General features: G+C 35.2%; 1 protein-coding gene across 1 annotated transcript; it reads right to left on the reverse strand.

Moving 5' to 3' along the window:
* Positions 1-567: 567 nt before the first annotated feature.
* LOC105179650 (probable acyl-activating enzyme 16, chloroplastic) lies at positions 568-24,924 on the reverse strand. Its single transcript, XM_011103287.2, is given in 18 exon segments — positions 568-860; positions 980-1,037; positions 2,160-2,305; positions 2,442-2,521; positions 2,913-3,072; positions 4,165-4,302; positions 5,430-5,510; positions 5,591-5,644; positions 5,762-5,920; positions 9,969-10,074; positions 10,716-10,783; positions 10,943-11,092; positions 12,288-12,406; positions 12,912-13,123; positions 18,326-18,413; positions 19,075-19,189; positions 22,441-22,632; positions 24,393-24,924. Coding segments are annotated over 18 exon segments (2,196 nt in total). The 5' UTR covers positions 24,561-24,924; the 3' UTR covers positions 568-758.
* Positions 24,925-25,360: the final 436 nt, after the last annotated feature.

Genomic DNA, 25,360 nt, shown 5'->3' on the forward strand with positions numbered 1-25,360 from the left:
AAGATCCAACGGTTAAAATAAATTTATTCGATTCTATAACTTTTATGCATTTAGAAAAAAGATCCAACCGTCATTAAAATAATAAATAATATATACCATAAACAATGTCAACAATCATTTTAAAAAAAAAGGTTAACGCCATTAATTACACTCAACTAGGAGAGGAGATTGAGCATCATTTTAATTTTTTAAGATCCAACGGTTAAAATAAATTTATTCGATTCTATAACTTTTATGCATTTAGAAAAAAAATCCAACCGTCATTAAAATAATAAATAATATATACCATAAACAATGGCAACAATCATTTTAAAAAAAAAGGTTAACGCCATTAATTACACTCAACTAGGAGAGGAGATTGAGCATCATTTTAAAAAAAAGCAAAAGAGGGTTTCAGTCTATTCTGAAACATAGTTTTTAAAACACACAGAGATTTTATGCTATTTGGCCAATAAGTATAACAAAAGTTTGAAGGCCTTTAGCTTTTCAAAAATTAAAGTTGATTAGTGTAGGCCTATAATGGCTCAAATAATTGAGTAAAATAAATATGAAAAGGACATAACAAAATTAGGACAAGTCGAATTATTATATTATCAAAAAGATAGGTCATGATCTGTAAGCTTCAACCAGATGTATAGATATACAAATACAAATATAGTTCAAAATTCTAAATGTTTGGGATTCTTGTCTCCAGTTGATAAGTAGAAGGTTTATATGGACACACACAAGCTCTTATTTAAGCATATAAAGAACCTGTATCAGGCAACTCCCTTGTACAAGTTGTCTATTTGCTCTTTGTACAAAGACACAACCCGGTCTCTCCGTATCTTCATTGTAGGTGTCATTAAACCGCTATCAATCTGCAACGAAATCAGACGTAAAAACTGTTATTGATACTACATCAAGGAGTAGATTCAGGGAAATAGTTGATCTTTTTTCTTTTTCGACATTGATCTTGGTGCTTGTGCAAGAGTTTTACCGTGAACGGCTCATCAAGCACGAGGATCGGCCCAACTTGAAATGAACAATCCGAGGTCCTGCAATAGTAGCAATTGAGGAGAGAAAAGCTCTCTTTAACTTCTGCATTATGTAAGTAATAATTTCTAGATAATGCATAGGCATGTCTAAATTGAATAACGATCTTTAGTTTGACTGGAAGGATTTCTTACGTTTACTTAATTGAGGGCTCAACAGATATGGAAGCCAGCACTAAAGGGTATTTTGTACAAATCTATGAGAAACACAAGAGACAAGAAGGGAGATGACGACTTCATGATAATGCAACTGATAGAGCTTAGGGAGGAGCCTTACAAATACACCATCTGTATTGAGATTCATTTGCTGGAACCAAGGGTTACTATATAGTTTCAGTAGACTGGTATGCTCTAAGGGTTGGGCGAGCTGAGAAATGAAGCCTAACCCAAAACAGTAGACCTTCCACTCTTACAGAGTATTAGATGACATCCATTTGACTCGAGTAAAGGAGTTTTTCCTGATCTTGACAAAGAAAGAAGAGGACTGATATTTTGAGCAACATATAAGCTGCTTCACACAAGCTTCAGTCGCTAGACCAGTGTCTAGTTGTCTTGTCATTACTTGTATCCAAATGATTTGAAATTACTTCTGAGCAGGCAGAGAGGCTGCTTAGCATGTAATGCTGATCATAAGCTTGGGTTGTTGTTTGGATGCCCCTTTTGTCTACAATGAAATGAGTCTATGTTGAAAAGCATATGGAGAGAAGCTACATTAAAGTCTAAGTCTCATCAAAGCCATACTAGAGGTTTTGAATGCGAACTATCAAAGTTTAAAGGGGAGAATTCTTTCAACAAACTCGAATTGTAGACAGGATTTCTATAAAACCAGTACTTTTGTTTTTTTTACCAAGACTTGCTTCTGTGTTTTTATTCATTATATTCCGGCCTCCAACCTAGATAAGGTTCAAGCTTTCTATTGAATATGGATACACAGAATTTTCAGAAACTAAACAAACTGATGAATTTCATATCTTACCCTGGCAGAAAGATGCTATTTTTCCCAAGTCATTTTTGTTTTATGCAAAAGCTCAAGCACAGCTAATTTGAATGGTTTATTTATGTCTCAATGACAAAATAAGCACTGGTAATTTGAAATGGTACAAATGCTTTACAAGCTTTTCTTACCATTTTCTCAACTCTTCATGCAACATGTTGATCTGTTTCTGCTTGCTAAGCTCCGAGGCATTAGATTCCACAATGGACAGCCTTTTAGCTTCTAAGAGAATCTCTTCTTTGTTCGGGACAATTATAGCTCCAAGTCGTCTTTGATCCTACACATTATTGAAACCATATCATGCAACTGACCACAATATCATATACTTTATCACAAACTTTACCTCCTGTAAGGTAATGTTGCATGCAAATTAAGACAATAGAGGCCTAATTGAAATAAATGACTATTTTCACCTGGCCAATGACAACGATCTGCTGAATAAGGCTACTTCTCAGGGCAGCAGCTTCAATCTCTGATGGCTCAACATTTTCGCCTGTTTTGGTCATTTAGCATGAGTTAGAATACATTATCAGTTACATGGGCACTTAATGAAATAGCTGCTCTCTCAAAGAAATGCTGAGGAATTTAGATTACATGTAAGTCTCTTTTCCATCCAGTCAAACCTCATGACTAGCATGGAAGGAGGTTTCATTTACTAATTCTGAAAAGAAAGAAACAGATGCACACTCTTTAATTTTGTTGGTTCTTTAAGTGGAAAACTTCTCTGGTTTTTCGAGAAGTTTATACTCAAATAATATGGACCACCGTGATCTTCACACCTCTTTTTGTTGGAAGACATATATTAGACAGCATTAATTTACTTAATTCAAGGAGGTCATTTTGTTGGAAAGCAAACCTTATTCAACCAGAAACGCTTAAGTTACCTGTTGAAAGAACTATTGTATCTTTTGCACGTCCTTCAAGAACAATTACACCTCCAGCTTGACGACTTCGTCCTCTAGAATGAGGAGGAGAAATCCAACCAATATCACCAGTATTTAGCCAGCCATACTCATCTATAGCTTGTCTTGTCGCCTCGGGATTCTGATAACATTTCCACAAGAAACAAATTAATGTTTTATCTCCTAGTTACTGATCTAAGCTATATAAGCTTAAAAATTCTAAAAAATGAACTGAGAATACCGAAACAAGGAAATATATACATGTTGGATTTATACTCCTAGGAAAATAATGATAATACCAATGTTTGGGAGTTACCAGAAGACAACTGGTTACTAATTTCAGTTCAGCCAGGCAGCACGAAAGCATAATGTCTAGATTAATGTCAACTCTATATGACACGTAGTTGAGGTACAAATAAGAACAATTTAAACATCAGATGCATGTAGTGACGAGTGGACAAGTTGTCATGTAATACAAAATCCTAAAAAGAGCACTCATCTATTCATTCAAGAAGTATTAAAGACAAACGTAAAAAATGGCATCACCAAAAGTATCATTACCTATTTTTTATGGGACCTTTTGCGCAAGGTAGATAGAGCATATTTTTGTCCTTACACTTTCTTTAGAGTTCAGTCATAGAATTAACATGCCTTCTATATTAATAGTTGTTCCGTAAACAATTTGTAGAAAACAATTTTTTAGTTAAGTGAACTTCAAGGATATGGGGTGTTGATGATGTTTTCAACTATACGCTCAAACTGGGTTATTTGAGGCCAAGCACATGGAATTTTCATATGTGTCTGGTGGCAAATCTAGGTTTATCCTTTTGAGCTGTTACAAAAGCAAATTAATGGCCATCTTATCTAAAAGCTCAAAGCTGTAAGCCATGATTGTTTGACCTCTCGTCTCATTTCATTTGATCTCATTTCAACAAGAAAAAAGTGAGATGGATACCTTTTGAGAGATAGGAGGAATTTTGAGCATCTGTTTGGACGTGAGATAAGCATGTAATGATAATAGTTGAATGATGCATAAAAGGTCTTAGGTAATAAATAAAGTGGTTTATCAATGTAGTAAAATGTGGTTTGAGATATATTTTGAAGAAAATCCTACAAACAAACATCCATCTTAGAAGAAATCATGAGATAAGATAAGATAAGATATAATGATATATTCAACACGTAATGCTTCACATGTGACATCCTCATTTGTCATAGTACAAGCTGAAGCTACCTTGTAATAACCCTTCATCACTTGTGGCCCCCTTACTTTGACAATGCCTTTTGAGCTATAAGGAAGAACCTCATCTGTTTCAGCATCAACAACTTTTATTTCTGTATGTCGAATAGGATGTCCAATTGAACCAAGAACCTTCAAGCGTTCAAGTTGTGATGTTGTCAAGACACATAACATATGATAAAAGTATATACTATAAAAAAAATTAGAAATTGATTTTATGCTTAGCCTACTAAGGAGGAGAAAGAAAGAACATATTCTGTTAAAAGGTCTAAATATACAAGATGGGTCCCAATTCTATATTCTTGAAGTGCATATAAGTACAGTTGTTTATCTAATGAAAGGGAAGAAAACATTTAGGGGTCAGACAGATATAGATTGGGTTGCCATCAAATCATGAACTTGTTCTCGAATAATGAATCAAATTCTCAGTGCCTGTTTCAATAGGGTCTGGGAGAGAGGCGCAGCTTCCATGAACTCAGCAATCTAACTATTGCCCCAAAACATAAATTAGACTGCTTGCACCAAATGTCAAATAATGAGAGAAGTAGAATGCGCTGCAATATTCCCTACAAAACTATTCAGAACAGCTTAGCATAAAACTATAGCATACATTTTATTTCCACCAATTGCAATTCACAATGATTAAAACAATGCTGGTAAATAAATTGTTGTGTCATCAATATTTATCACTTTCTGAATGTGAGTGTTGTTGCACAGAGGTTCCAAGTGAGCAATGTTCATCACAAGCATGTTTAATTTGTTATGTCTATGGATTGGCTGATGTTTCATGTAATCAAATTTGTATACCCTTACCAGAAATTGTTGCATAATCTCAAGTATGCCACCCTTCCTAAAGCAGAAATACTAGAATTGCTCTTGATCCTGAGAGCTTTCAAACAGCTTTCTTTCTCACAATCAATGGAGCCTCCTATTTCAATCAATAGAACTTCTCCTTACCCTATCCTTGTAGACTGTAGTGAAAAATTGATGTTTCTCTTTTTTCTCATGCCAAGAAGTAGCCTTTTGAGAAATGATGTTATTCCCAATGGATGATTGAATTCTCAAACATGATTAGACCAAATATAGTAAATAAATCAAAGTTAACCCTCGACGGAAGTATACTAAATAACTGGTGTAACAATTTATATTCTAACCTACTTAGTATTAATTCACAGAAATTAAAAGAAAATCTTGAATTTTATAGTGCTTGAGTGGATGCCGAACTCCATGGCTACTAAATGCATAAGTAGGTTTCTTACATTACATTACGGATGTCGAGCCGCAACAACCGGTGATGACTCTGTTAAACCATATCCATTTTGAACCTTTATGTCAATTGCCTGTGTCAACAGAATATAGTAGGTGAAAAATACACCCACATCCCCTTCTATAATTGACCAAGAATATAGAAGCATCTCACCTCAAAAAATTTATCAACATGCGGAGGCAAACTGCCACCTCCACTTATACCAGCCTGCCAAATGTGAAAGCAAGTTTTTTGCTTAGAATTTCTTGTAAGTTGTACTTTTTGAAGAACTTCTGATCATATATTAGTGCCCGTATCTTCAAAGACAACATAGAAAATACGAACCTTGGATATTCCAATAGAAGAATGAATTTTACTATAGACGATTTTCTTCGCTAATGCATGTAGTGGCCACAATATCACAGCAATGATCCTTGCCAACAACCAGTCAAAAAATGCAGAAAGCTGAGAAGGTTGTGCAAGGTTTCTGGCCAGACATTTCCCCTAGGAAACAGGCAGCAAAATTAGTAAAGCACAAAACTGATGTTGAGTGCAGTACCAAAGATTAAGGAACCAACTGACCAATCTCCAACAAGAAGATAACCTCTGGAAAAATTTTGCAACATGGAGAAACTTTGAAAAGTAAAAAAGAGGAGATAATTAACACAAGTTCATTAACTAATATAATCATTTCAATGAGTACACATGATTTTCATTGTCAGACATATCAAAGGAATTTATTTGCTCAATCATTGATCATAAGGACTCAGCTAGAAGTAATACTACATGTTGCATTAATGGATATTTGTTCACTGCAATGGAGCAGGTCATCTTAAGCAGCATGTTACAATTAGTTACAATGAGAGCCCTGCCAGAATGCACATTTTTTGGCCTTTACGTGTGTTTTCAAGATTCACAACCTTATCAATGATTTAATACCGTAACAGAGTGTCAGTTTAATTATTTCAATCTTCAATCTCTCGTCATTTTATCCAAGGAATCATCTTTACCGCAGTATGTGGGCACTGACAATGAACATTTTGTGTTTGCCAAGCTCAAGCCAAAGAATCCAGTTAATGTTAAATTGCAATAGATGAAACTTGTCCAACCATAATATCTCATTTGTGGACAAACACTTCAAGCCTTGGCCTCATTCAAGCTAAACTTGCTCATCTTAAGTAGATCCTCACACAAACCTAAGTAACCTCACAAACCTGAAGCCTTGGGAACACGGTTGAAAGGAGTGAACCTTGAATTTTATATTTTGTCAACTACAAGAATCCTGTTCAATTTCTAATTTCCTAGTTCATAGATAGGATCATTGTAACAAGAGAAACAGGGATAATTTCCCAATTCTCTAGATCAGGTTACGTCTTTCCTTTTTCTCTGTGGTTTCCAACTTCGATAAGAGGATGTATCTTCCTCCCTTTGTTGTGAAATGGATAAAGATTCAAATTGTCCTTCCATTTTCTGCTCGCTTCTAATACAAAAGCAAGGAAGAACTGTACCCACCCGTGGAGGGAATTTTTGAAGCATTACCTTACCCAGTTAGAGAGCACACAACTCAAATGTTTTTATACTAGAACATTGTGCTTTGACGCAGACTTAGAAGACTATCTGTATCTGTGTTTACACTACATATAAAAATGTAAAGTGTGAATCCTAAAAATATTTGTTCTCGTGTGAAAAGACTTTTGCGTCCTTATTTGAAATAACAAAAATAAGGACCAATAGAATGTCAGCCCATCATATTAAAGATACTTAGTCCGAACTAAGATTATATCTAATAGAGTTATTTCTACATTACATATCTTGAGAATAAATAGAACATAATAATGCTCATTTTATTTGTTCCAAGGATAAAATAACTTGAAATGCATTAATTTAATTGTTTAATCTTATGTCAGAGAAAAATTAGAATATTAATTAAATGTATCATGTAAATTTTCTAATGAAAATTTGATAGCTACGATCTTTCTTACAATTTTCCATTAGAGTTTAAATATTATTTTATCTTATTCTATAAGAGACTAATAGTAATGTATTTACACTACAAATGTTATTGGATCACTATTCATCTTCAATGTTCACTAAGTTTAATTATCATAAGAAATCAAAATTTACAAAAAACTTCACTGAATTCTATAATTAAAAGTTATGAAACAAGGCGCAACAAATTCTTGATGGTTCAATAAGTAAATCATGATCTATTCCTTCTATATAGTATATCTTAAAAATCTATAAGGCAGTCAGTCAAGCTGAAAAAAAAATATACAAGAAATGGATTTTTAAGGCATAACAGTCAGTTGCTTGCAATGCTAACATGAATTTTTTTGTCATTTTTTAGAAATAACATGTTAGCATTGCAAGCAAAGATACACAAGAAACAAATTGAGATCAAGTTCATTGCTTATATTTAACTAAAAATATTATAAATCGAACAAGTAATGGAGATATTAAAATTTGTGTAAGACCTAACATTCAGATTAATTTTGTTGTTATAATTTTTCAGAAATACCATGTTAGTATTGCAAGCAAAGATACACAAGAAACAAATACAAGCGTTATGAAGTAGCATCCAGAGAATTAAAATTTCACCAAAATATAGAAAGTGTTTAAAAGGTTAACATCCACACAAAAGGAAGGAAATACACTTTTTTATGGTATAACTATATGTGATGATAGTGAATTATTAGAATTATGTAATAGAGTTGATATAATTACTACCTTCTCCTTTAAATTCATGTTCTTACATGTGCAATTCTAGGTAAAGGGAAAATAGAATTAAATGCAATTTTGGTCCTCTAACTATAGCCACATCCCATTTTAGTCCTTTATCTATCTAGGGTTTGATTTTGGTCCTCTATGTAATTAAATTGCTCAATTTTAGTCCTATTTTGGCCGGAAAATTACCCAAACCGCCAGAAAATTCCACTTGGAGCCTATGTGGACATTTAAATTAGGGCTGAGATATAATTGGTCAGTTTTAGCTGACTTGGCAATTTTTCGAATTTTAAAAAAAAAAAAATGACATGGCCACTTTTTCTCCCCTCTTCTCGCCGCATCTTCTCTCTAAATTTCCGACCAATTTCCGATGAATCATCGGACACCACTTATATCAGTCGACTCCCCATCCCATCATGAGGCGAACGTTTCCCCTCCATCAATTTGAAGTTTCATTGCGATTTGACATTGGGCTCAAGAGGTGACCGACGCAACTTTCCACCGTCAATACGCCGCCGTCCGAACGAATTACCATTTCGCACCACTACCGTTGGATTCCTCTCAACAAGGCGAGTCGAACGACACCTCTCCCAGCCATTTTCATCAACTGCTCGACGAGATCAGTTCTTTTAAAGTTTTGCGACGCCGCCACCTTTGAACCGCCGTCAATACGCCGCCGTCTGAACGAATGACTGTTGCGCACCACCACCGTTGGATTCCTCTCATCAAGGCGAGTCAAATGACACCTCTCCCATCCATTTTCATCAACTCCTCGACGAGATCAGTTCTTTTAAAGTTTCGCGACGCCGCCACCTTTGAACTGCCGGATCTCCGCCATCCAAACGAATCACCGTCTCGGACCACCACCGTTGGACTCCCCTCGCCAAGGCGTTTTCAACGAGACCTCACCCATCAATTTTCATCAGAGTTTTTACGAGATCGGAGTCTTCGACCGCCGCCGTCCTCGCCGAGAGCACAGCAAGAGCCCTCCCTTTTCCCTCTTTTTCCACATCTGCCATGTCATTCTTTTTTTTTTTAAATTTGAAAAATTTCCAAATCATAAAAATGTAAACCAATGAGGTTTCAGCCCCAATTTAAATGTCCACATAGGCTCCACGTGGAATTTTCCGGTGGTTTGGGTAATTTTCCGGCCAAAATAGAGACTAAAATTGAGCAATTTAATTACATAGAGGACCAAAATCAAACCCTAGATAGATAAAGAACTAAAATGGGATGTGGCTATAGTTAGAGGACGAAAAATGCATTTAATCCGGGAAAATAACTAGGGATTTTGAAATCTAAATAACCATGGGCTAAACAACAACAATGCTTAGATGCCATGTCACATCACATCCGTGCTAAAGCCTATGCTAAATGCTGGAATTTTAGTCATTATGACAACATTTCATAAAAAGAATTCAAGAACTTTGGTTTCTTTACATGTTCAATGTCCATTGTATAAAAGCTCAAACTATTAGAGAAAGATAATGTGTAAGTTCTAAATCTTAAGAAAAAATACATAAATGTACACAAAGTAGGTGTAGTAATATTCTTTGGCAATAGCTCATTAATCTAACCAAAAAAAAAAAAAAATTCTATTATGCACATTTTAAGTTTCTCCGAAAACGCCGATTAAGAACATGCCGTCCATGTCATCTATTAAGTGGGAGAAATCCAGCCATTATGTTAGATACTTATATCATATTGACCAGAACTATATGCCAAAAAGTATCAATATGTTGCTCTCTACTTTAATTATCTAAGAAAACAACTATACACTCGAAATAAGTTAAAATTAATAACACCACTAGAGTTCAGGAAGTCCAACCTCATAAATTCTCTTGGCCTCCATATATGCTAAACTGATCCTCAAGAATAGAAGAGCAACAAGTTTACGAGCAGCAGAACTCGTACTAATCTGTTTCTGAATCCCACTGCAGTACATGAAACAAGATGCAATGTTTTTTTGAAGAAAGAGTAAAATTCAATGGGCAGGAACGACCAAAGAGGGTGGCAATAGGCAAAACACTTTAACAAGAAACAAAAAGACTGATATGAGAGATAATTTAACTCGGAAATTTTCTATCGTAGTGGTTGCAAAAATACTGGAGGGTAGTGGAACTTGTTAAAACAAACTGAATGATGCCGAAATTGTGATGATATAGTTACTCCTGTTGTTCACAAATCTTTAAGAATTACGGAATGTAATATCATGAAATAACTAGCCATGTGATAAAAACAAAGCACCTCTGCGAAAAATTTCACATATAGCACGGAGATGAGAGAAACTATTTTAGATACTATTAAATAATTAGACAAACTATGGAAGGGAAAATTCAACTATTAGAGGACGGAAATATCAGTGATAAATCTTCTTCGGTGCAACCCCCCTCATGATCAGAATTTTCAATATTTTTCAGTACTTCAACTCCTCTCCAAGATGAAGTGTTTCAACAACAGATAAATACAAGCCAGACCAGATTCTTCCAATGTTCTACATCAAAGGCACGTGGCACACATTCATTAACTTCTACTGCATCACAAATAATTAGGAATTTTAGAGGGTAGAATTTACCTGTAAAGTGTCTCATACACTAAAGGGACAGAAATAACATAATGAGGTTGATAACGACGCAAATCTTCCTACAATCAAATTGATAGTCGACTTACTGATATATAAAAAATAAAAATCAAATAAATTCATATGATGAGTAAAGATAATTTGGTTGCTATACTTTTGGAGGGACAAAGTAGAAATGGCCTAAAGGTGTATAGCTTCCATTTTTTAAGGAAACAACATACCTTTAGATTCTTCACTGTGGTGTATACTTGCTCAATTCCATGTGTAAATATGAAATACTCGCAAGCTCGTTCATATGCATGCCAAGGTGGAAGCATGCTCAAAAATCTATCCCCAGGAACAGCCGGCACAATGTCCCATAAATTTGTAATCTAAGTACAACAGCCAAATATCTCATTAATAAAGGCTCACCTGATGTCTATAATCAACAACAAAATATTTAAAAACATGAAATTGAAAACCTGAAAGCATCTGCTACCTTTATTCAATTCATATTTTATGCTACATATAGATCAGGATAAACTATACATGGACTCATTTTAGTTCATTTGGTTGGGTATTCCCAAGAAGGAAACCAATTGCAGAATGTGATAGAAGTCTGAAATTCAAAATCTAGACAAAATAACATTATTTGTTGACTCTGTATGAACAACCTGCCTTCACTTATTTGGAAGTACGTGTTCTTGTTGGAAGCAATTAAGGATTCACATCTGTGTTCTTTAACACCTTAAGATAAGATGGTTGTATAATATGATAACCAAGTTACATAAAATAAAAGGAATTAAATCTCAGTAGTACCTAATTTTGAAAATAAAAGCTTTCACTTCCTTGCTCTGTAGAGAAGGATATACATTGAAAATATCAATTGTCTCTATGTTAAAATAGCATAAGCTTTTAGATGAGGGAACCAATCTATTGATCTATGTTATTATGTACCCAGACCACTTTTAAGTTTCTATACGAATAACTTCATTGAGTTAATCATGTTTCCTTTCTTGAATCCTGTAGGAAAGCAAACTGTGCTACAGATGAAATAAGTATGCACGAGAAATTGACACATGTAGGTAGGACATAACCCAGCAATGATATAAGCATAAAGGAGTAACACTCGACCAAGACAATGCATGAAGCTCATGCTTATTTTAAGTTTCTGTTTGTCTGGTATATTCCTTGCATGTATGAGATGACAAAGCAGGCTTTCACACAAAATCATGCTATGCTGGAGGAAATATAACATTTTACATATGCTTGCTGCATCTTTCTTGCCATTTGGATCTCAATAAAGTCCACAGAAGGATTATTGTCAGATATGCATAAAAGATCTAATATTTCTGTTTCCCTACTAACTGCAAAACAATAAGAACACTGGAAATCTTCGGAAGCAAAAATGAGATGATTTTGTGCTATCAATAAATAAATAGTACACCTTATGTAGGAAGACCCATTAAAACTGAATGTAGCTTGATCAAAAAGTCACATGCCTCAAAGTTGTCAATTAGAAGGATAACTAGAAAGAGTAATTTTCAACAAGGATATCTGAGATAGGCCTAGCAGAAAATAGCCCACCTGGTGCAGCAGATTCTTGTGCGTGAGCATAACACCTTTAGGATTTCCGGTGGTCCCACTTGTATATACAAGTGTAGCAACATCACCAGAGCTTATAGTTTTATAAATATATTGCTTCCCTGTAATGTTCACTGATCAGCAGTGTTCACTTGGAATACTGTAAAATAAAACTCACAGCAGTAAACAGTGATTTGCTCAGAAAGTCCAAATTAAATATGTCAACTTCGCAACCCTGAAAGGATATTAAATATTCACGCAACACCCAGAAAGAGGGAAGAGATATTAATTTCTTTAATACAAATTCAATCAATGAATTGTTGCAATCTTATCTGAAATTTACCTAAAATTATGATTCATCCAATTTTAGAACTCAACTATGCATAATATATCAATCTTATAGAAAATTAGCAGACGAGTTAACGATGAAGCTCATCACCACACAATTGAAAGAAAAAAATAAAATAAAACATGTAAAAGATCTTATTTTCTCCTACAAAAACCAAAGAGTATGGCAAGCAGTCAGCAAAGAAATCTCATATCTTAGAATGGATTCATCAGGGTGTAACAGTTTTGATGTAAAAGAAATAAATAATAATACAATAGAAACAACTTAAAGTGACTTACTAGCATCTTGAGAATGACGTAAAGCTTCACGATTTTCATGACCCAAATCTATTATCTCCTTATAACTATAAATAGGGATTTCTCCTGCTGCTTCATTTTTTATGCTTGATTTCTCTCCCCATAGCAAAATGACAAACCTCACTGCAGCTCGGGAGTAAAAGGTCTCTGAAATCCGGTTAAGCATTTCAGGATCATCCACCACAAGTCCACAACTGCAGTATGCATTTTGTGCCAGTTAATAATATATGCACATAATTGCACTGATAGCATACATCACACGCAAAGAGAGAGGACAGAAGAGAGTCTCATCTCACATAATCACAATCTAGTGTTATCTATCAACATTTCACTGGCCATTCTAACAAAACAATCATCTACTGCGTATTTCCTCATACTATGAAGATTACATTAGTTTATTCGATTGTATTTTAATAAAATTATCCAAGCTAGTGATGTCCTTGTTTTTCTGGAATTCAAAAATGCTCTGACAATTTTCCACCATTTTTCAAGAGAAAGGAAAGCAAATGGATTAACATTTGTATATGTGAATGAATAATTGCTGTGAATGTGAAAACTGAGAGAACCTTTTATGTGTGTTATTTATAAAGAACAAAGCCCTATTTATACATGTTCCTCCACAAGTAAAAGATCAATCAAGAGTCAGCCAAATCGCCTAATCTCAAATCCCTATTTGTTATCTAATCACATCTAATCAAGTCTCTAATTTAGGCTAAGTCAACTCTCAAAACTATCCCTCAAGTTGGAGCATAGATGTCATATGCTCCAAGCTTGTTACAAACATACTCAAATTCAAGGACGTCTAATAGACTTGGTGAAAACATCTGCAAGTTGATTGTTGGAATTGGCAAACTCAGTAATAATGACACCTTCAACTAACTTCTCCATAAAGCGACAATCGATCTTAATGTGCTTAGTCCTTTCGTGGAAAACTGGATTAGATAAAATGTGTAGAACAACTTGATTGTCACATATGAGTTTCATTGGAGTCATTTTGCATAATCTTAACTCTTCTAGAAGTTGTCTCAACCATATGAACTCACATGTTGTATTGGTCATAGCTCGATATTCGGCCATTGCGCTTGATCTTGCTACCACATGTTGTTTCTTGCTTTTCCAAGAGCCTATGTTACTCCAAGTAAACACAAAATCTGAGATTGACCTTCTATCAAAAGGCGTTCAGCACACTCTGCTTCAGAATAACTTATCTCCTCGTGCTCTTATTCTCATAGATTAAGCCTTTTCTAGCGCCCTTTTGATGTTCTTCAGAATGCGAAGTGCAGCTTCCCCATGAGTATCACATGGGGAATTCAAAAATTGACTACACTCACAACAAATAAGATGTCTGGTCAAGTTATTATGAGATATCTTTGATATTTTCCTTGATCTGACAGAGGTACCCCCTATGTTGATAGAAGTTCAACATTAGGATCCATTGGAGTGTCAATTAGTTTGCAGTGCATAAGCCTGCTTCCTCAACAATGTCCATGCATACTTCCTTCGGGATATTGAAACCGCACCTTTTGACTGTGCAACCTCAATACCTAAGAAGTACCTAAGTTTCCCATATCTTTGTCTCAAAGTGTGTGCATAAGTGGTTTGATACCATTGTTGTCATTTACAGTGATAACCATATCATCGACATAAACCACCAAATAGATACAAAGTTCCGATGATGAGCGATGATAGAAGATAGAATGATCAGCTTCACTCTGTGTCATTCCGAATGCTCGAATCAAATTGGTGAATTTATCAAACCAACCTCTGGGAGGTTGTTTAAGACCATATAGAGATTTTCTTAAACTTCCCCTTAGCAACGAACCCAGGAGGTTACTCCATGTGCACCTCCTCCTATAAATCGCCAAAGCTTATGTAGAGACCAATTTCACATGGCTGCCATAGGTAAGAGAAGGCAAACACTAATAGACGGTCATCCAAGCTAAAGATTTGTGTGTATCGCTTTGCAACAAGGCGTTGCCTTATGGAGGTCAATTTTTCCATCAGGACCAATTTTTGTGTCAAAATCCGATGACAGCCAACTGCTCTCTTCCTAGAAGGTAAAGAAACCAATTTCCAAGTACCATCCGAGTGAAAACTGCAAAGACTCCATTTCATCATGCATAGCCTAGAGCCAAACAGGATGGGATAAAGTTTCACCTGTTGTCTTAGGAATAGTAATAGAGGAAAAACTCCAAAGAAAAACAGAATAGGTAGGTGATAAACGGTTATAGTTTAAATGGTGGTAGATAGGATATGGATTGATTGTAGACAGTTTACCTTTTCATTGGGCAATGGGTAGATCGTTCTCATGCGGGACTGAGGTAAAAGTATTGTCTCATGGAGAAGATGAGTCATGGGAAACTTCATCAGGTGACTCGATAGTATTAAGATGAGGACGATGGTGATAAGCGAGCAAAGGAGGATCCTTGGAAGGTATAGGTTGTGTATCTTCAGGATGTAAAGATGGAGAGAAGACTAGATTATGTAATACCTGATCGAGGTTTGATGTTTCTGATTAAGTGTCTTGGTAGAAGAACCATTATCCAGAAAAGGTGACACCAACCGACATTACCGACTAGATCACGTGAGTAACACTTGTATCCTTTCTGAAGATGAGAGTAGCCCACAAAGATACATTTGAGAGCTTTGGGACCCAACTTATTTTGTCCTGAATATACATAATGGACAAAACAAACATAATCAAAGGGGAGAAGTGGAAGAGGATGAAGAGATTGTTTCCGAAACAAAATAGAATAAGGAATTTGACCCTGCAAAGCCAAGGATGGGATATGATTAATGAGATAACACGCAGCGAGAACATGTCACCCCAAAATTAGTGGGAAGATTGGCATGCAACATCAAAGTTCGAGCAATCTCTATTAAGTGCAGGTGGATCTGCAGGGCTACCATGCTTCTTCCAACAATATTTCCCTTCAGTATGCCCTGATTTGTGGCAATAAGAACATTGCGAGCAATTATTATTGGATCCTTTAACTTTACTAGTTTTTAGGTGTTTGAGACACAAAGTTGAGCAATATTTGCAGAAAGAAGGGGGAAATAACAGTCATATTAAGTAACCATTTGAAAGTGTCCTTCATGCCTGAACTGGTGGAGCTAGTCAAGATTTGATGCCGAGCTGGTTTATATCAATATTGAGCCCAGATAAAGCCATAACCACGAAAAATTTCTCATGTAATCCAGCATCATCTCCCATGGCCTATGGTATGAAAAAAAGGTATAACAGCTTCTTCCATAAGAGCACAAGCTTGACCTACATAAGACTCCCCATTGCCTTCCTGCTTTAAATTCTTTATATTGTTCACAATAGTGTAAAACCTTTGGGTATCATTTGTATAGCAGTCTAAGGCTTCCTTCCAAACTGCATAACAAGTCTAAAGGGAAGAAACAATTGCATAAGAGAGGGATCAATTGATTGCAAAAGACTGCAAAGTTGTAAATCTATCTGTTCCCGTTTATCACGACTAGATTCAGGCACATCTTTATTGTTTGTCCCTTCCCTTTGGACCACATTTTGACGGAGTCTGCACATGAAAGATAGTTGGCAGACCCTATCAGTTTCTCTGTGGTGAAAGTTTGGCGATCAATAATGGTAAAAGACTGGGATAAAGATGAACATCAACTGAACTAGCATTACCTGACAGGAAATAAATGTAAGGAACAGAGAAGAAACAGAGTTAACCCAATCAAATAAGATGAATGGATGAGGAATTTGTAGAAACAGATGCAGGAAACAGGCACAAATGGCGGAAGAGAAGAAATCTAGACAACTTGTAGAACTCTGGCATTTTTTTTTCTTTCGTTTTTTTCATGGCTCAGGTAATGTGAATGTGAAAACTGAGAGAACCTTTTATGTGTGTTATTTACATAGAACAAGGCCCTATTTATACATGTATATTTAGGAACTCCATAAGTAAAGAATCAATCAAGAATAGTCAAATCCAATAATCTAATCAAATCTAACTGTCATTAATCACAACTAATCAAATCTCTAATTCAGGCTAAGTAAACTTTTAACAATTACCAGGGCTGGTTATATATAAAAATTATCAGATTTTCCAACATAAGACATAATCAAGTAGGAAGTGAATAAACAAATCCCAAAATAATAATAGATATCATAGGAGGTCATTTCTATAGCTTTCCTTATTTTGCACCATCATTGATTAGCTTTGTGTTCATCATCGGAATTAGTCTTTCTTATCATCTTGGTGGAGAAGAAGGAAAGTAAGAACGGAGAGTGAGGCATAGCCCTTTTTTATGGTGGCAGGCTTGTGGGACTGCAAGGTAAAAATGGTTGTAAATGTCAAAGACTAGGGAACCAGGTACAACTATGATACCACGCTAGTGAATGGAAGTTTGTTCGCTCGTCTTTCTGTTTATCTGAAGGAGTGGATGACCAACCATACCTTTTACTTTATTCACAAAGTACTGACAATTAGGACGATTGAATGAGCAAATCTGCTTTTTACCCACAACCACAGGTCATGAATCATGATGGTATAATTTTGCTACAGCTACATGACAGTATTTTTTTTTACGCATAAAAAATGGTCTAGGAGCATTTATTCTTAATTTGTTTCATTTCTTCCTCCTTACTTGACCTTATTCTATCACCAATCATAAAAACACCACCCTCATCTGATGACAAGCAATTCCTGTAGTTATACCATACTTGGGTATTAAAATCCTCTCACCAAGCATTTCAAAAGAACAGAGATATGAACTCTTTCAACTGAATACTGCAGATAAGAAAAACAGAAAGATTTTTGCTTCTGGAATATGAATTCTGATAACCTTTAGATGAGCGATGGGGTCATTTATCATTATTTATTTACTGTTCTAATGCTTGAGAGTTAAAATCACATATAACATAATTCTTTGACATGCTGGAATGATAGATCCTCTTTTAATTATTTTACACAGAATGACAAAATTCACAAACCTGTATTATAGCCTTAATTGAAATGGGTTATCTTTGCTTTATTCATTGAGCACTATCATACATTTCATGCTTTATTCCATTGAGCACTATCGTGCATTTCAATTTGGGATGGCTTCCCAAAAGATAATGCTCTTACTGAACGCCTTACTTAAATTTTCCTATTTGCTATGATTTTCAGTTGCTCAGTTTTTACTTTTTCTTGTGTGTCTCTTGGTTTAGAGTTTTCGGTCATGTTGTTCCAGGCTTGGTGGTAGCTGAGTTGTATTTCTTCTAAAATTGTTCAGCCTTGCATAATAATATATTTACTTTGCCAATAAAGATAGAATATGCAAATGATGCTGTCCCAATTGTAGGGTTCACTGGGCGCCCCTATTACTAATGTATGATATACTGGAACAGGAAGACCACATGTCAGAAATGGAACTTCTCTAACCTCTCAGAGTGGTTGTATATCTGCAAAAGCTCTTCAACAGATGACCTCGTACCTCTCACAACATTGATTGCTCCAGTGGCCATGATACCTGAAGACAATTAAGATATCATAGGAGTTTATGAAGTCAAATAAAACTGGTAATTATAAAATATATATCCATCATCCTCTTTCAGAAGAGAATATAAATTTCAAGAGTAAAATTTTGAAGAGAATCACAGATATCAAGCTAGTTCTTTCATCCTCCAGTAGAAGGCAAAATTGGCAATATGTTATTAATAACTTCAGAAAAGAAAAACCTACATAAGCATTTTAGCCAAGGAAGCATTTATACCCTTCAGTCAAAGTGAATCTATTGGCCAATTAGGAATCCATATCAATTTCTTACCCAAATGGAAATTTTGGATGATAGAATAAATGTGGCTGCAACAAGCAGATAGATTGCTAGATGCAACCAAGGCAAAAACCCAATAATGAGAAGAAGCCAGTACTAATGTTGTTTTAATGGATAGAGTTTAGATATCAGGAAAATATTGCAATCTTTATATGCTCCTCATGTCTGATAGTAGTTTAGGTGGAGCCCATGTGTAAACTGTAGACATGTTGAGGAGCAGCAAATTTCTAAACTGTTCAATGCTTGAGAATGCAGAATGCATAAGCTTTTCTATCCTCCATACCACATGCAGTTTACCGAAATAGTAACCACTATGCTTTTACCAGGTGCTGCAGAGATAATGAGAGCCACTGCATACCTTGATCTGAAACAAGCCACCGAGAGGAATTATCAGCAAAGATTGCAAGCTTTTCCTCTGGTTTTAATCCAATGACTCTCAGACCTTCACAGAAGTTCAAAATTTCTTGCTCTAGCTGAAATTTATCAAGGTAAATGGTTCAGAAAAAACTGACTAAAAAAAAAAGAGAGAGGGAGAGATGATAATAATATAAGAAAGCAAATGCCCTCAGACTACTAAGAAAAATTTTAAATATGAAAGAGTAAGGTCATGAGATAAAGGATAAAATTGGTTACAAGAAAAGATAACCACGAATCCAATATTTGAGTAAAACCTATGGCTAATGAAAAATCTTCCAGGAATAACAAAAAGAAACATATAGCTATATATAAATTTGGTTATAAATAGAATTTCTTAATTAAATTCTCCATGCCAAAATTAATTTTTCATCTACATTTTAATATTTAGTTCAGGAATGCAATTTAATTTCATTTTCGAATAAAAAACTGAGAATATGATTACATAAATAAAGCAGCAAAGAGAAATGCCACTCACAGCATGCAGCCCGCTCTTCAAAGGAACCAAATACATAAACTTCCTACATCAGCAGCCTTTTGTGTCATATGTGAATAACTTATCGGATGTCCACTTAGTATGGGCAAACTTACACTTGGTGTTTGCCATCTGACTATGAGAAAAAGTCTTACATGGAAGGGAAGCTCTAAGGTGTCTGAGAGAAATGCATGAAGATTAGGACCGAAAAACTCCCAAACAACATCCATCCCCGTCCTCCCTCTATTTTCTCTTCTCTTTGCTCTGTGCTCTTAATTCTAAGTCATAGAATTCAAGAACACAAGAATAAAGATTCTCATCGACAAAGGTTTCGCTTTTTCCTTGTTTGAAGATTCAATACTCCTTTATTATGAATTATCGCATCAAAACTGCAATGATAGTTTTGATGACATAGACATCCAAGGTTTGGATCAACTTTAAATTAGATAATTTTGGAACTCTAAGATGACCAAGACCCCAATGCACAAGAGGGGTAATAATTTCTTTCCCATGGACATTTGTGGGTCATGAATCAATTTGCTTAAGTACCCATTTGGTGTGCCAGATCCATTAGAAACAAAGTTGTGAATTTCGAGAATTAGTGTTGACTAATGAATCATTTGCAGCAGTGACGGGATACATAGATATAACTGTAAATGTTTTTATAATATGAGATGGAGAGATTTCTTTTTCAAAAGCTAGCTATTTAAGTGGGAGACTCCAAAGCTATATAAACTTCATATAAGTACCCTATAACATCGTTATATGACCCTGCAATTTGGATATTGAGAATTTTAAAATTCCATTATTTCCATATGTGAAACTTACGAGCACCCAACAGTATAAAACCCCTTCACAATGTATCTTGAGCTTGGAGTTGAGAAGTACAACTGACAGGTTACGTAGATATATTCGTAAATGTTTCAAGTATGTTTTCACAATATGACCTTGAGAAAACTCTATCTCAAAAAGCTAGCAATTTAAATGGGAGACCCCAAAGTTATAAAAACCTCACGTAAGTACCTTATTCCAGCATTATAAGACCTGGCAATCTGGAGAATAAAAGGTTTGAGAAATTTTTTAAAGTTCCACTGTTCCCATATATGAAATATATGGTCACCCAATAGTATAAAACCCACTTTAGGACATGTCTAATCAAGTGAGCTTAGCATTGTGAAGCACAAGACCAACCACAAATTGGATGTCTCAAAGAAGTCTCTTAATTGTTTGAAAACATTATGGGTAGAGTTGGTGACACAAGGATATTGCATTTCTTGGAAGTGTCTCCTAAATATCAATTCAATTGTGGAAAGTTTGGTAACTCGAACTCCCATTCCTCAACAAGGCATTAAAATATGTATCCATTTAACTATGTTTATTGTAGGATGGTAATGGATCTGGATCTAGAACTATAACTGGGTCTGGGACCAGTCTCGGGTTTTGATGTTTTGGACCCAGACGTGATCCTTTTTATTGGAATCACTCTGAAGAGAGTCTATGCTGCAGAAATATGATCCAAGTACATATTATCACATATGGTTTCTCTTTTCCAAGGAGAAGATGTAGGTTCAATTCCTGCTATCCGACCAAGATCGAGTAATATTTTGAATATGCGAATCGATTGGGTATAGTTGGTCGTAATAGTGCAAAAGATATCATACACACTGGAATCTTTTCCCAACTCAGTCAACCACGCCAAGACAGTGCCACCATGAGAAGACTGAAACAGTTCAATCAGTCTTAGGATTCTACTAATCTGAAATGAAGAGCCTTTCTTCATATAAATTCAAATAGTTTCACGTGACCAAACAAAAACAAGATAATGGATGTCTAAGGTTGTTCATGAACTCACAATAGTGGTTAGTTCCTAACAAAAGCAATTCTACGGAGAGACCATTTCAGCTTCAAGTAAACAAACAAATTGTTCTATCATGCCCAAAGCCTGGATATAAGAATTACCTCCAAATCCATCAAGTGCAACGTAAAGTTGGGCGATGAAACTTATCCAAAAGAAATATCCAAAGGATGCCCTTAAACTTGTTAGCCAAAGTAAAGGCTCACCTTTTCCATTTTCCATGTGTGGTAGGACATCAGCATCACCCTCCTTCAGAATGTGATGTCATAATCAGGGTAGGATATAGCCTATGACCAAGTCCTAAGCACCGAGATCTAGGGATGACTCCTATGGGTTTAATTGCTGGCTCTTGTACACGTTGCACTTCGTGTCAAGGGCCCAAGAAATGGCTCCCACGCAGATATCACTCACCTCGTACAATAATTAGTGCCCAGCATCCCAACTAGCAATTATTGGTACAACACACCCCTGAGCTCCCACTAGCCAATTGGACAAGAGAAATGCCCCCAAACCCCTTTTTAATGGCAACTTGAAATTGGACTGTTAAAAACTAGCCCAGTAGTGATGTCTAATGATACACTTCAGCCAAAGCTTAAGATACTCACCTCTTTCATTTTCATTTCATGTGAATGGGACATCATAGTTATGTGGAAAACCTCTAAAATAAGCTGCAAAACTTAGCCCAAAACAGTGATTGTTCAATCTTCATTTCTAATTCTTGGCAAATCTAGTTCATTCAAAGTGCTTCTCATGAAGCGCATTATGACAAAGGGGAGCTCATGCACATTGTTTCTGGCATTTTGACATAAATTCCTTTGTTGTAGCAAGAAATATAAAATCGACGGAGGTCTCAGTGGCATTTCTCCATAGTTTATCAAAGAAAATAAAGTGATGGATATCAAAACTAAGAACCATGTAAGTAATAAACCTGAAATGTTGAGTTGATAGAGAACATAAAGGAACAAAGACCTGAAGCCAACCTGTTTATAAGTCATATTCGTTGGGGGATCATGGTATGGGTCCACCAATGCTATGCGATTACCAAATTTTTCTGCAGAAGTCCTCCAAATGTCAGGAACTACTTGCCACCCATTAGAAGGTAAGACCTCATTTCCTGATAGCAAGTCACTTTCTAAAATTGGAGAAAACTTTCTGATCTGCATTTCTTTTGTCTTCGAAAAGGATTCAAATGGAAAAGGATGTCAGATCGTTTTTTGTTGCTTTGCATAGCAATTCCACATTACAAGATCATTTAAAATCAAAGTCTTTGCACAACTAAGAAATAATAACAAACTCAATCGCATTGCTTCTCACACTGTTCTTTTTGCACTAAATAACCAGCTGAGGCATGCAAAAGCAACGATATTAGTTTCAGACTATATGTTTATCAGATTAATTTTCTTCTGTAAATATGGTGGTGAATCGTTCTTACAGCTGTAGACTGAATAATATACAAAATTTAATGCATCATGAATGTCATGTGGCTTGCAGTGGTGGAACTTTATCAACGTTTCTTTCCTGTTTCATTAAATTCATGTTATGTGCTAAAGCTTGTTTAAAGATCAAAATGTGCTCCATTCCATGCTCTTTAGACACTTTTCCAGATTTATCACCCTCGTCAGGATTAGAAGATGTTTTGACAAGCTTGCCTTTTAATATTTCCTTTTATATCATTCCCTTTCAAACTGGCTTCTCTTTCCACATTTTATAGTTAATAAAGAAGTTATCTTAGAGAAACCAGCATGGTTGATTTGGTAGTCTCTAATGACAAAAATATATGGAGTATCTAATGAAAACATATTAACCACACATGCAAAAGAACAAAAACACATTGCTATGTCAGACTTCTATGCAGCTTTTCGGTTTTCGCAAACTCCACTGTCATAAATGCATTTGTTTCTTGATGTGCTATGCAGCTATTACTTGTTAAAACAAGCTGCACCAGTCATCTGTTAGTGTTTGCATGCCCTGTTCGTTTGCTATACTTAATTGATCTGATGAGATTAATTTCAAAATTTTATACATTTAACATTGGTGATACGATATACACCTTCCCTTTTAGGACAGCCCAAGATAAGATTAAGTTCCCAAAATGGAAATATATTTTCTCAAAAATATCCTCTACGTTGAAATAATGATTTCACATCATTAACTTTTAACCACTAGCTTCAAAGACAATAAATTAAAAATACACAGAACTTACAGTTCTTCAACGCTCATTCAAAACCCCTATAGTGTAAAAGTATACAAAAGTTCATGTTTGTGACTCTAAAATTCTATTCCCGATATAGACTCTTCATTCTGGTATAGAAGTAATAGATTCTTTAACTGGCGCTTACAGCATTATTCCTCTTGAAGAGCATAAAAAATGATTAAATTACCTCGTCATAAGTTGCCCAAAAAATAAATCTTTCATCCCTGTGTTTGAAAGAAAGAGTAGATGATAACTCCTCTTTCTTCCCATTGTTTTCCTTTCAGAAGTACCCTAGAAACCACCTTTGCCCCAACCCCAACCAGCTATATTCTATCAACTTTAAACAATTGCAATTAATTCAAAAATGAAATTTTATTCTCCGCATCAACTTCAAACTGATCTTACACATTACTAATCCATTACTTAAGAAATTCAGAGCCTGTCAGCTTCAAGCGGGAGAAATTTCCCAGATATGACCAATATTCAACTAATTACTTGAAAGAAGATCATCAGGTCATGAACTCCAAACCTTTACTAAACGAATACCCAAGAAACACAGTGATCACTTGTTACAGCAACTCAAGAATCAATCAGCCTATATTAATCAACCAACAAATGGTAAATTCCCATGAAAGACAGCAACATGACAAAGGCTTTTACTTCAACAAATCGATAGTCAAAAACTATTACAACAAAACAAAATTAGGACACCTCCCCCCCCCCAAAAAAAAAAATTACCTTGGAGTCGCAGTAAACTCGAAATTTTCGATTTCCGGTGGCAAACGCTCCACATTTCTTAAAGAACAACCTGGAGTCGATCAATCTATGCTGATTAAACGACAAATGACTCAAAGCAAGTCTTGGATCAAGCGAACTTGATAAATAACAGGAATTCAGGTTCATCATGGTGAAATTCAACGGTACAGATGAGGGGTCTTTAAATTGTACTAGAATATCCAGTGTGTCTGCTAATTCATGGAGAATGCGATAAAATTTTCAACGGAGAAGAACCAAGAAATGCCAACAAGTGAAGTTTTTGGTGGGTAGTGGCAGAAACAACGTTGAAGTCTCCGGCTGGTTGGGTAGGTCAATCAACCTCGATTCGTCGAAACCAATGCGAACCTCCGGTTTTTTCCCCAATCATCGTATAATCTCGTACTAATTGCTACCATTTTAGTTCACTTTCTGACATAAATACTCGTTTTTCTCTTTACATATACTTCTTGCAGCAAAATCTCTTTACAATTTAGGACTTGATTGATTGATGCGTAATAATAAATTTGGATGAGAATAGAATAATGGGTTAAATACATTATGCATCCCAAGTATGCATGAACTTGTTTTTATTCTCTAAGAACTCTGGTAAAAAATAATTTAGTATTGTAAAAGCAAAAACGCCCTTCACACTTGCACACTATACTTTTTATTTTACTTTTTAAAGTATATTTTATTAAAAAAAAATCACTAAACTACTTTTATTAATTTTAAAATTTTACTCAAATTTTTATTTATAAAATAATGTTGCAAGTTTAATATAGTCAAATATATTTTATAAAGTAAATTAATAATGTTAAAGCTATATGTAAATATTTGTAAATCGTGTATGCATATAATTTTATTAAAAAAACATGTTATATAGCCTATGTGTTTTACATTCAATTACTTGTACACATAATTAAATACATCATATCATTACTAAATAATCA

Source organism: Sesamum indicum, unplaced genomic scaffold (genome assembly GCF_000512975.1).
Source record: "Sesamum indicum cultivar Zhongzhi No. 13 unplaced genomic scaffold, S_indicum_v1.0 scaffold00186, whole genome shotgun sequence".
Taxonomy (NCBI): Eukaryota; Viridiplantae; Streptophyta; class Magnoliopsida; order Lamiales; family Pedaliaceae; genus Sesamum; species Sesamum indicum.